The 11,479-nt window shown below is 47.6% G+C and overlaps 1 protein-coding gene and 1 long non-coding RNA gene across 2 annotated transcripts; one reads left to right on the top strand and one right to left on the bottom strand.

Annotated features, from left to right (window-relative positions):
• Window positions 1-53: 53 nt before the first annotated feature.
• LOC136056030 (uncharacterized) lies at window positions 54-10,585 on the top strand. Its single transcript, XR_010622908.1, has 3 exons — window positions 54-86; window positions 1,491-1,901; window positions 10,456-10,585. It is a non-coding gene; the product is annotated as an uncharacterized LOC136056030 (long non-coding RNA).
• On the bottom strand, window positions 7,553-10,324 carry LOC136056026 (G-protein coupled receptor 35-like). Its single transcript, XM_065747979.1, has 2 exons — window positions 10,067-10,324; window positions 7,553-8,690 (listed from the first exon to the last, which is right to left on the bottom strand). The coding sequence occupies exon 2, from the start codon at window positions 8,662-8,664 to the stop codon at window positions 7,717-7,719; it is 948 nt and encodes a 315-aa protein (XP_065604051.1). The 5' UTR covers window positions 8,665-8,690; window positions 10,067-10,324; the 3' UTR covers window positions 7,553-7,716.
• Window positions 10,586-11,479: the final 894 nt, after the last annotated feature.

Raw genomic sequence — 11,479 nt, 5'->3', positions numbered from 1 at the left:
AGGGGCTCTTTGCTTAGAATCTTATTTATAGGACTGCAAGGTGGCTGCCTCTAGGCAGATAACTTTCCAGTCTGGCCACAGTTCAGGTGAGGCAATCTCCCAGCCATACAGTTCCAGTACGCTCAGGCTGTACAGCTTTGATCCCTCTCAGATAGGCCGTGATTCAAGGAGCAGGAGTTCCAGGTGCAGTCAGAGTGCCCAGTCATCCCACTTCACTGCACTTGAACAAAAGCAAAAGCACGATGGGGGCTTACTCTGAGATCAGAATGGCCTGCAGGACTGCCCCAACCACAGTCCACCCCATGACTAAAGTCAGTTCATCTCCCCACAGAGAGACACAAAGAGTGGTCACCTCTTACCTCTGTGCCTATAAACTAATGACATGTTTTATTTCCTTTTAACATGCTCAATTATGCAAGATAAAAATTTAGACATGGTGGGAGTTCCTTCAGCAGAGCAACTTGTTTAGCCTTTCTCCAAACCCTGGTATACAAAGCAATATTACAACAAACATGATATAACCAGAGCTAGTAAAATCACAGTGGGACCTCACTGTTGATGTTCTCCATTCTTCTTGGTTCTTTCCCATACTTGATGCATTTCTTCACTATTACTATGGACTGCAGTAAGAGATTTTTGTCCTCTTTTCTGTGCTTGTTGCAGGAGGTTCATCAGATCAGGATGGTGGAGGAGCTGTTTGACTAAAGTCAGTTTCTTTCTGACAGGTGCTGGCTGAGCTCATGATACAGCATATCATCAAAAGACATTGTTTTAATGATTACAGATAGAGAGAAATTAAAATTACAACTGATAATCATGGGAAAAATGCATGAGGATGTACTATAGACTAAATAATCTGTTACAAAGATTCTCATTATATTCACGTGCATATGTACTCTTCTGATATATAGAACAATAGTTTTGAGAGCTTTGTCTGGATGGTCAAGAGGTGTGCCAGACCTCCCTCTGGAGGTTTGATACCTTCTACATCGCCCTGAAAAATAACTAACTTGAGCCTTTCAGGTTTCAAAGCTCTTGTTAGCTTTTGACAGGTGTAGGTGGGTGCAGATGTTTCCTGTTCAGAGCTACCTCCAGCTCAGCAGGGCGTACCTGGTGAGTGCTGGTTGCAGTTGGCCTCTCTTGCTTTGCTTGGTGCGATGCTGCACCAAGCTCTGGCACGTATGGAGACATGTGTTCTGTCTGTGCTCTAAAAAATTGGAATTTTAGTTTTTAAAGACAATTCTATGTGTATAGATATATAGAAAGTGATTCCGTTTGCTCACAGAAGGGAAAAAAAAGGCTTCTGATGGGGCATTATATGCAAAGACAGACCTAAAGCACAGACCCAAATAGCCTGGGAAGGTCTCTGTAGGCCCACAGTCCATCACACCAAGGCTGATCTTCTCTTCAACTTTACAGTTTGGTGGCAAGGCCCTGCATCTGTCCTTTCCTGGGCTCAGAAGCTGCTCCTTCCTCCAGTGTTTGTACAGATTGCAGTGCAGCTGCGACTGAGCCAGCAGAGGACGTGCTGAAGTCACATTTCCCACCAGCCTGGAATCACTAATATAGCATGATGGACTTAAGTCTGAGCCAAGAGAAAAATCTCTGGCTTCCAGTGACTGCAGCAGATGTTTTTAAAGGACCAAACAATGAGAACTGTGTCTAGGAAAACAGTTTCTTCAAACACTTGCAAAGTTAGCTTGGACACAGAGACAAATGGCTGCACTGCAAACCAAACCATTTGACCGACCAACCAAAAAAACCTCACCATACCCAACTAAAACAAAGCAAACACTGCCCAAAATCTGGAAATCCCAACTGGAGAACAATGACTGGACCTTCTGGCTCATGCAGAACATCTTTGAATCAGGAGTTCAAGAAAATAGAGCAGTTGGTACCAAGTAAGACATACTGATCTACCAATGCTTTATGTTCATTAATATTAGTCATGGGGGACTCCTAATTTTTTTGTTTTGCAAAATCTATCTTGTTTTGCAAATCTAATGTATCAGGAACTGAACTTACACTGAAGTTTGGGTCCTTCCACTTATGAAGACCGCAGCCTCTGCTATTTTGCCCAGGTGCTTCCTTGCTTTCTGTTCCCCTTCCATCCTTCATGTGCCACCGCTACATTTTGTCACCAGCATAGGGAAAAAAGCAGAACAAGGCACTGTTTTCTCTCTACACTGATGTGCTCTTTACTTTTCACTGGAGACTGAGTGGTGAAGCAAAGGGGAAGGATGCTGGAAAATTGGTTCCACCTCCGTTTTGTACGTTGATGCCACACTGACTGTGGAAACCAGCACTAAACCAAGAAAGGATGACCCTGGTCAATGGGGCTAGGGACTTCTGCTTTGCTTGTTGATGAATATAGACAAGTTGGAGGAGCAGACCTGGAATAACCTGGTGCCTGCTTAAGCAAAGGGTGATTACTGTTCCTGTGAAACCATGCTGGCCCTGTCTTAGCATCTGATGGAGGTTGCTGGCTTGAAAGGTGGGTGAGGTTGTGGCAGAAATAGCACTAATGCTGCTTTTAGAGGAAAGCACTGGATTTTCATGACATGAAGGCTCCCTGCTGCCTATGTCAGAATGGGTTATAAACATGTTCAACAGCAAGAGGGTAAATACAGGCCTGAGGACAAGCTCTAGCAGCTGCTGCTCTTACCTGTGAATTCACCTTTCTGATGAGAGAAAGTGTATGGTTTTCACTTGCATAAATTCCCCCCAAAAATATAGCTGTCTGCCAGCCCTGCTGCTTGCCCTTCATTGCCTAGTAACTGCAGGGCAGCTGGTGGCTGTCAGTGAGAGGTGCTGTGGAAAGGAATAAGCTTGCATATCTCAACCAGTCACTAGTTCACAGTTTAAAAGAAAATGTCCATTTGCTGTGGTTTTAACATCTGTCCTGGAGTAAATCTGCTGTGATGATTTAGTTTGTCAGTGTGTTTGCACCTCCAAATAGCAGGGGTATAGGTTCACAGACAGCCAGTCTTATGGGAAGATCTTACTTTGATGTTCCTTTTCTTAATAAAGTGACCATAACATCTTGGTTTTAGATTAGGAATAGTTCTCAGAAAAGGAAAGAAAAAGAAGGAGAAAGACAGTGCAAAAGACAAGATAGGAATTGGGTACTTCTTGCAGAATAGTTTATTTTTCTTGTATTTGTTTTGTTTGTTTGTTGTTTATTTAGCTTCCTATCAGCTCCCCAGCACAATTTTACGTGCATGAGAAGAAGCTCTTGTGGTTTCTCCTTCTGTATGTACTGAGTGGTGCGCATGTGGGAGCTGAAAATGGGAGGAACTTGGGCAAGCACAAAAGTGACAAACGTTATTTAGCATCTTCAGTTTCGCACAGCCCTGTCTGAAAGCAGAGGAGCAATTCCTCTTTCCATCAGTTTTGCCAAAAAATGAAAACGAAGTAACAGCTGAATAGAAAAATGTCTCAAGGGAAGCAAGCAGAGGGCTGTGCCTCTATGAGGAAGAGGGAAGTGTTGAAATACACCACTTGAAAAAAATCAGCCTTGGGTTTACTGACCCTAGGTCACCCTGTGCTGCTCCGCCAACTGAAAGTGTCATCTGCTCTTCCTAAAGGGAGAACATCCACCATCCACCAGTTACAGATGTGCCAGGAGGTGCAGTCCTCCTGGCTGTACCATGGGTGCCTGGGGTTTGCCTGCCACTGGGGTTTGGGAATGAGACCCCTGAGGCCATGAGTAATGCCACTCAGGTCTCATATGGTCATCAGACAGAACCTGGATGAAAGCAGGCCCAAAGTGGTTGAAATTAAGGTCTTAATTATTTGGTAATTACTTGGTTGCTGCTGTTAGCAGCTCCTGCTGGTGCTGCCCTGCCCATGGTGGCTGCTGAGCAGCTGCCTGTTGTTATCTGTGCTGTGGAGCCAGATGAGATTGCGTAGACCCTTTCCTTCTGCCACCCAGAGCTGTTCTCTGATGAAATGGTCAAATAATCCTTGGTACAGACAGCAGTGTAAACTTAAGCAGGCCATGAAATAGCTCTACCAGTGTGGGGGAGCTGCTCAGTCCACATGGGTGCGCGTACCGGTGTCCTGCCCTTACAAAATGTGATGGAGACATGAAGTAGGGCCTCTCTGATGGGGCCCTGAGAAAGGCCCCCCAGTCCTTCAGTTCCTGCCTGGTGCATTGTGACTTCTGATGGAGATGTGGTGTTGCTGGAGCCCATCTTTATGTGTTAATGAGTGGCTTTGAGCTGTGTTACCCACAAGGCCTATGAAGCTGTAGTTGTGTTTTTGAGCTGGATTGAAATATCTGTGCCAAACTTCAACCCGACCCAAAACAAAGTCCTATCTGCCTTGAAAACTGAGGACCAGGAGGGTAAAAGCATCAAGTATTCACATTGGTAGAAAAAAATGAGTGGAAAAAAGTGTCATGAGAGCTTTGAACCTGGTAAAGCTGCCAACAGAGCACTGTATTTCATGCAGAGAGGGCTGCAGATGCTGCAGCCTGCTAGTGCCTTCATGGAGGGCAAGGAGCACACAATGTCAGATGTTAACCCCGGCCAGTGTGTGAGCTGCCCATGTGGGACAGCTGGTCCTACTGGAGTGACTCTGTGATGGTTTTGAGCCCTCATTCAGAAACTGAAGCACACGGGAATGCTTCTAACTCAGGCTCACAACTGCAAGCCACCCTGATTTTTCACTTCCCCAGTGGTGCCTTCTTTCTGTCTTCGATGAAAGCATCTCTGAATTGTGTCATAGTTTCTTGGTGAGAGCTTTCGCACTTTCCCCCCACATCTGACATTCAGTTGAACTCTCATTTTTCAGTCAGCCATCCTGACTGTTCTTGGCAGCAGGGTTCAGTTAAAGTGTGACAGCAATGGAAAACCCCAGACAGGAAAATTGGTGTGAAACATCACCAGACCTCAGTGAGCAGCAACATGAAAGCTGGAGGTCGTTTTGGATGTTATCCCATGGTGTGCCTATCTCCCAGCTTGTGCAGCTGCTTCTGACATGGTGCAGCAGCTCTGCACATGCTGTCAGATGTTTTTGGTTTTGGTATTCTGTCCATTGTAAAGAGGATCACACTGGCTGTGTCCAGCAGTGCTGTTGGTTCATAGAATCATAATTAATCTTGCACAGATGCCCATGTGAGATATTTGTGCCTGCCTGTGGCTGCTGGGAGGACACCATGGCTTCTCAGGGCAGGATGCAGCCATGCAGCCCTCCTGCCCTCCTCACACCAGTACGCTCACAATATGGAAGGCATGGGGTCAGCGTCATCCAGACTTGTCATTAAAATAATTTGCGATGTCCTGAGGACATCTTATGCTGAGGAGGCTAAGTTGCATGTTTTCAAAAGCTTTTTGGATGTAGTGAAACTTTTGCTTGATCAAGTCAAGCCAGGCAAAGCCTGCTCCACCTGTATATCTATGTCCCATCTGTGTGCAGAGTGGGAGCTGGCTGCTTCATACAGTTACAGAATGATCTGGGTTGGAAGGGACCTTACAGCCAACTCAGTTCCAACCCCCTGCCATGGGCTGGTTGTCCTCCACCAGATCAGGCTGCTCAGGGCCCCATGCAACCAAAGCCTCCAGGGATGGGGCACACACAGCTTCTTTGGGCAGCCTGTGCCAGTGCCTCACCACCTTCTGAGTACAGAATTTCTTTCCTTCAGGCCATGGTGGATCAATTGATATCCTGTCAGCAAGTGATCACATCCCCCTCATCTTCTGGTGGTTACTGAGTTCACCAAAGATGCTGGAAAAGAGTAAATTGCTGCTACTTCCTCACTGCTTGATAGATCCCTTAGCCCTCTGGTGTGCAAGAGCCTGGCCAGATGATTATAGTTTAAAAAGGCACTTCTAGGAAGACAGCTCAAAATCTCCAGGTAGAAAAGGTGTGCAAGCTGAACAACTCAGTCCAGTATTGTGGCTGGGGTGGTGGAGTGTGTTTCTCTGTCATGTACTTGGTGCCTGTGCCACATATCTCAGTCCCAGCACAACCAAATCCCTGTCTGCCCACAGTTCCACCTGGTAACCCCCCTCAGACAGTGCAGAGCAGAGATTTGGGGACTGTTTCAAAGGAACAGCAGCACACCAACACAACCTGGCTGTCCCATCCGCAGCCCCAGAAAGCATCTGTGGCCTTCCCACTGCGTGCACCTCACACTTCAGTGTGAGGTTCGTGTGGGTAGAAAGTTTGGCCATCTGGCCAAGTGTTCATGGTGCACATTTTGTGCAAGCAGCTGCTAGAGGAAGGGGTGTTACTTGGAGCGAGACGGGTGAACAGAACCTGCTGAAAATACTTTGTAGTCAGCTTCGTGTCTCCCCCACCCATTTAATTAGCGGTTAGCAGAGGAGCAGTATTTTTTCCTGCTGCATCTAAAATAACTGTTTGGTTTGTGCAGTGCTTTCACCTCTGAACAGCTCGTGCCCATATTGGTGAGAGTGCAGGTGTAGAAAAAACACTGGCTATTGTTCCAAATCTGCTCCCCCTGCACACAGATCCCATACAGAGGGATGAATCGTGAAGATTAGTTTTATTTGGGAGCAGCCCATCAAATTAAAGTCACAAAAGTATTGTGTGGGAGTGTGACTGCAGCGGTGCAGAGCCGTCAGCACACAGGGCTCCCTGCACCCTGGGCTGGGGCGGGAGAAGATACCCACCTGTGCACACAGAGTGCTTTGATGTTTGCAGAGAAAAGGCAGGAGCAGAAGCAGGGAGAAACCAGCCTCCTTCAAAGGTGCACTTTGTCATCAGAACCTCTTATAATCTCACTCTTCACTGTGCTTTGAACAAAGGCTGGATGTTGCTTGCAGATTTTCATGATGGCAGAGCTGCTTTCCCCATTGCTGTCTGTATCTCTGGCAAGTGCAGTGAGGAGCCTGCAGCCCCACCAGAGGCTGCCCTGCCTTTGCTCCCCTCCTGCCCAGGTGAGTGGAGGGCTCTGCACAGTGGTTGCCTGCAGCAGGGTCTCTCCCCGAGGGGTTTATTCCTTTTGCCACTTGCCTTGAGCAGGAGTGGTGAGGCTGAGCTGGGCGTGGGGCTGGAAGGCAGCAGCAGTTGCTACTTTCTTTAGATAATTATTTACGCTGTAATGTTGAACTGGCTCCATTTACAGAGTTGCCATTCCCACCCACCCCAGCTCTTTGGATAATATCCTTAATGCAGTTTGACTCGAATGCATTCACTGTGAAGCTTTTTCCCCCTATACAAATGACTGCAGATCCTTCTGACCCCGTATTTCTATTGATGACCATCTTATCACTGTCATATAGTCCAAACGATGCTGCAAACTTGACTGTAGCAGGCTGAACACACATCTGCTTCTGTGATTGGGTGTTTATTGCTAAGAAGAGACCTTTGTGATGTAGAACTATCCTCCTGACTTTTTCTGCAATGGTTTCACTTTGAGATTTTTTTTTCTTTTTTTGATATTTCAAATAATTTCTGTTTCTTTGTCACAACTACAGCTGCATCAAAACTGGCTCAAGGCAGGGGGATGGATACCAAAAACTTTTCCTACTGGCTGCACTTGCTGGGGCTTGGGGGGAAACGGATGTGTTTTTGCAGTGGAGAGCTATCATCTTACTCAAATTTGGATAAGGCAGGGAATTGTCAGTGGTGATCACTGCATCAGCATCTGTACTGCTGCGGTCGTCTGAATGAGGGCTGATTTTCATGTCTGAATCTTTCCCATCAGCAGAAAGTCCCTCCATCGCTCTCACACAAAAAGAAAGCCCTCTACATTTGGCACCGATGTGTTATACCCGGGAGCTGAACTTCAGCTGTTTCGCCAGAGTCAGATTTGGACCTCGCTAGCTTGGAAGACGCCTCCTGAAATTCCTTGTTTACAAAGTAGTAGCAAATAGCATCCAGGCAGCAGTTGGTGTTGGCGAGCACCGAGGCGAGGTGAACGAAGTTGTTGACCTTCTGTATCGCAGTGCAGCTGGAGCTGAAGGAGTCCATTACAAAGCGAAGGAGGTGCCCAACGTAAAGAGGCAAGAAGCATACGATGAACACAGCCATGTTTGCAGCCACGATGTAGACAGCTTTCCTGATTAACTCTTCCTTGTGGCAGTTTTCATTTTTCTTCCTTGTGAGTTCTGCAATGACTTGCGTCGAGCAGTAAATCACGATGATCAGTGGTATGAAAAACCCTCCGATAATAGCGCACAGCGTGATGACGGAGGGCTTGACAGAGGACTTCTCAAAGCAAAATTGATCTTGCTCTCGGTCTTCTACCGTTTTAATGAGGGAAATCACACAGATGATGACTATCCAAAGAAATCCAGATGCAAAAGCTGCCTGCAGTGGTGAGCGCAGTGCTTTGGCTCTCAGAGGATACTTGATTGCGACGTACCGGTCGGCTGCTACGACGGTGATGATACCGATGCTCATTAAGCGGTTTATGAAATAGCCACCTTCCAGAATCAGACACCATCTGTCCGCCTTCAGCTGCTGGAACTGGGACAATGTTTTAAAAGGTAAAGTAAAGAGCAGCAAGCAGTCAGCCACAGCCAGGTTGACCATGTATACTCTGGTTTCTGTCCACTTGCTGAGCTTGCAGCAGAACACCCATAGCGCCAACATGTTTAGCAAAAAGCCCAGCAGCAAAACTGGGATGTAAACACATAGCTGGACAAGTGGAAAGGTTTTGTCCGCTGTGATATTGCAGCTGCTCTGGTTCATTTTGGAGATATTAAGAGGCACAGTTCCTGGGAAAGCAGATTATGTTTTTTAGAAGCTAGACTATGAGTGAGACAGTGATTAATTCAGATAGTACTTCTCAGGCCTCAGAGCTTTACCAACAGTGAAAATGAGACCGAGCAGATGATGCTGCAGAACAGAACTGTCTTCAGGGCACCTGGTGGGAAGGGACAGGGTGGGACACCAGCCTGCTCAGTTGTGGAGGGGAGAAAAGCAGCTCTCATTCTGTCCCATGCAGTGCGAATGCAGAGGGCAAGGCTGGAGCGTGACTGTGCTTCTGTTTTGGGCCAGACTCAGATCAGTCAGAGGCTGTTATCCTGCAGCTGGGAGTTATGTGAACTGTTACAGCTTCTTTGGTAATGGGAAGGGGATGCCTAAACCCAGGTCTCATCCCTCCTCTCACAGTGGTGCTCACGAGAAGCCGGCCAGCATCCTCACAGCTCAGAATGCTCTGGGAGATGTGCTGCAAAGGGTCAGCTGTCCTCTCCTTTGATCCTGATCTGTCATCACTTCTTATTAGCGATAAGAGCAATTATTCGCCCATCTCTCATTATTTTAGCTGCCACAGAGTCCTACATTTAGTGATAACATTTTGTAGTCTGTGGCAAGAATCAGAGAGAAAACTGTGGACTGCATGCTGTCTTTCAAGTATTGTGAGAGTTGGTCTTAATCTCTGAAGCGCTAGAGCAATCTGCTGAAGTGCAAGAAAAAAAAGGCATGGGAAGAGATGCAATCAGCAGCCATGTGAAATACAGTGGTGAGCTGAATGTGATCTGGTGGGTGGATTATTTCACCCCAAGGGCCGTGCTGCTCCTTGCCTTCCTGCTTTGGAGGAGTTAATGCAGGATTGTATTCTGCGCTGCCCTTTGAGACACTTCATGGTCACAAAAACCCTGGGAGGTCTGAGATGTCTGTGGACTTTCCCTGTGTGGGGAACATGGCTCCGTGTGTGCAGATTGTCTGGGCTCCAAAGCACCCTGTCCAAGCCATCTCTAGGGCACTGCTGCCACCTCTACGGGAGCTGCAGCTCTCAACCAGCTTTGAAAGTCATGCTGCCAAGCAATCCAGCAGTGTGGGAACGTGCACTGTAGGTACCTGCAGCAGCTCTGTGTTTTGGACATTAGGAATGTTTTGAGAGCAGAAGAAATAAGGGAAACAGGTAGGTTGTAATAGACAATGGGGAGATTTAGCAAAGGTGGAGACTGCCCTTTGGCATCCACAATAAGTCTACTGTGGCTAGTATCAAAATGAGATTTGAAAATGCACAGGCTCCAGCCCTCTCCCAGTTTCTCCACCACCATTTCGGGATCCCACCACAGATGGAGAAAGGCAATTCCTTACAGAGCTCCACTAACCATGCCAACAAATAACCAGGATGAATTACCTTCTCATTCGCCGTCCTCAGAGAGGTTGAACGTTCCTCCACTCTGGTTGTAGTGCAGCATACAGTGTGCTGAGCCCTCCCAGCAGTGCTCCCAGCATGTGAACAGTGAGGTGTTCTGTGATGACCACTTGCAGGTGGCTGTGGCAGCAGCAACGACGCTGGTGGAGGAAGCATCCCCACCCCTCCTCAATGCACTTCCCCGAGGCAGAGCTTCCTCTACTGCTGCCATGGCTCACATCACCCCCTATTGACTGAGGCCCTGTGATGAGGTGAAACATTCATCTGCCATGCAGGTGTTCCTCTGGCGATGGAATGACTTCAGGCTTTTCCTTCTATTCACTTTCCAATGCCCAGTGCCTTGCTGGCATCCACTGTCCATTCTCCCCCAGCAGGCTGTGTGCACTTCCCAAAGGGGTCACGTCCTGGAGGATCCCTGAGACCCTCTCTCTGCTGCCTGAACTGCTGCTCACTGTGCTAAGCTCCAGGATAGAACAGCCTCAGCGGGCTCCTGATCCCATTCACCCAGCTGTGGGAGTGCTGAAGGCTAAGGTTTGCAGACAGTTTTGTGTTTTTCGTAAGTGTGTTTCAGTCTGAATCACAGTAATACTCTTCTCTTCCACAGTTCTCATCAGACAGTAATTCTGAGAAAACCTGGCACTGTGACTCTTTGACCCCCAGAATTTACATCTGCCCTGCGGTGCGGGCACCTCCTGGCCAGGTGCTCCATGATGGCTGTCCATTGCAAGCCCACCTGCAAGAAGAGCTCAGGTGGGTGGTTCAGCAAGCTCAGAGGTCCTGCTGTTGGTACCTTGAGTTGCTGTCTTGGGAAAACCCTTCCAACTTTCTGGTTCTAAGATCTTAAACCTGCTTTCAGGTCAAAGAGTAGCTTCTGGAATATATGTGCATTGTCTGTCTGTGCACTGCAAATCAGCCTTTGAGATTTACTCCTTGAGTGTATTGTCATTATAGAGCTTGGCTTAAAAGCCTCTCCTGAGGCTACCCATGCGGCCTCTTGGCAAATCTTATGAGCAGTTGCTGACCTGTTAGTACACCCAGTTCTTGATCCCTTAGTAGTTTCATTTTAGATGTCATCCAACACCTGAGTTTTGATAGCATCCCTTCCCCTGCAGAAGCCGTTTTGTGAACAACACTTGAGGAACGTGAGCATTCCTACAGTCTGTGGCAAGGCACCAGTATTAACCATGAGCAATGAATGTCAACCCTGGAGCTCAGCTCATGGCATCTCTCCGACACCACACTTCCCATTCACAGCTTGTTGCTTGGATTGTCCCATGCCAGTTGAGGGCAGCTGCTTCCCCACCAGCCCAGCGAGGCTTCAAGGCAGGGACAGTGCCACCAGGCACAAAGCAGGTGGCTGTGAACAGCAGGTTCACCGGCATATGTCAGATCAAC

Source organism: Cyrtonyx montezumae, unplaced genomic scaffold (genome assembly GCF_038088225.1).
Source record: "Cyrtonyx montezumae isolate F1298 unplaced genomic scaffold, pur_monq_1.0 scaffold_5, whole genome shotgun sequence".
Taxonomy (NCBI): domain Eukaryota; kingdom Metazoa; phylum Chordata; class Aves; order Galliformes; family Odontophoridae; genus Cyrtonyx; species Cyrtonyx montezumae.
The sequence above is the reverse complement of the archived record's forward strand: the minus strand, read 5'-3'. Positions and strand labels throughout refer to the sequence as shown.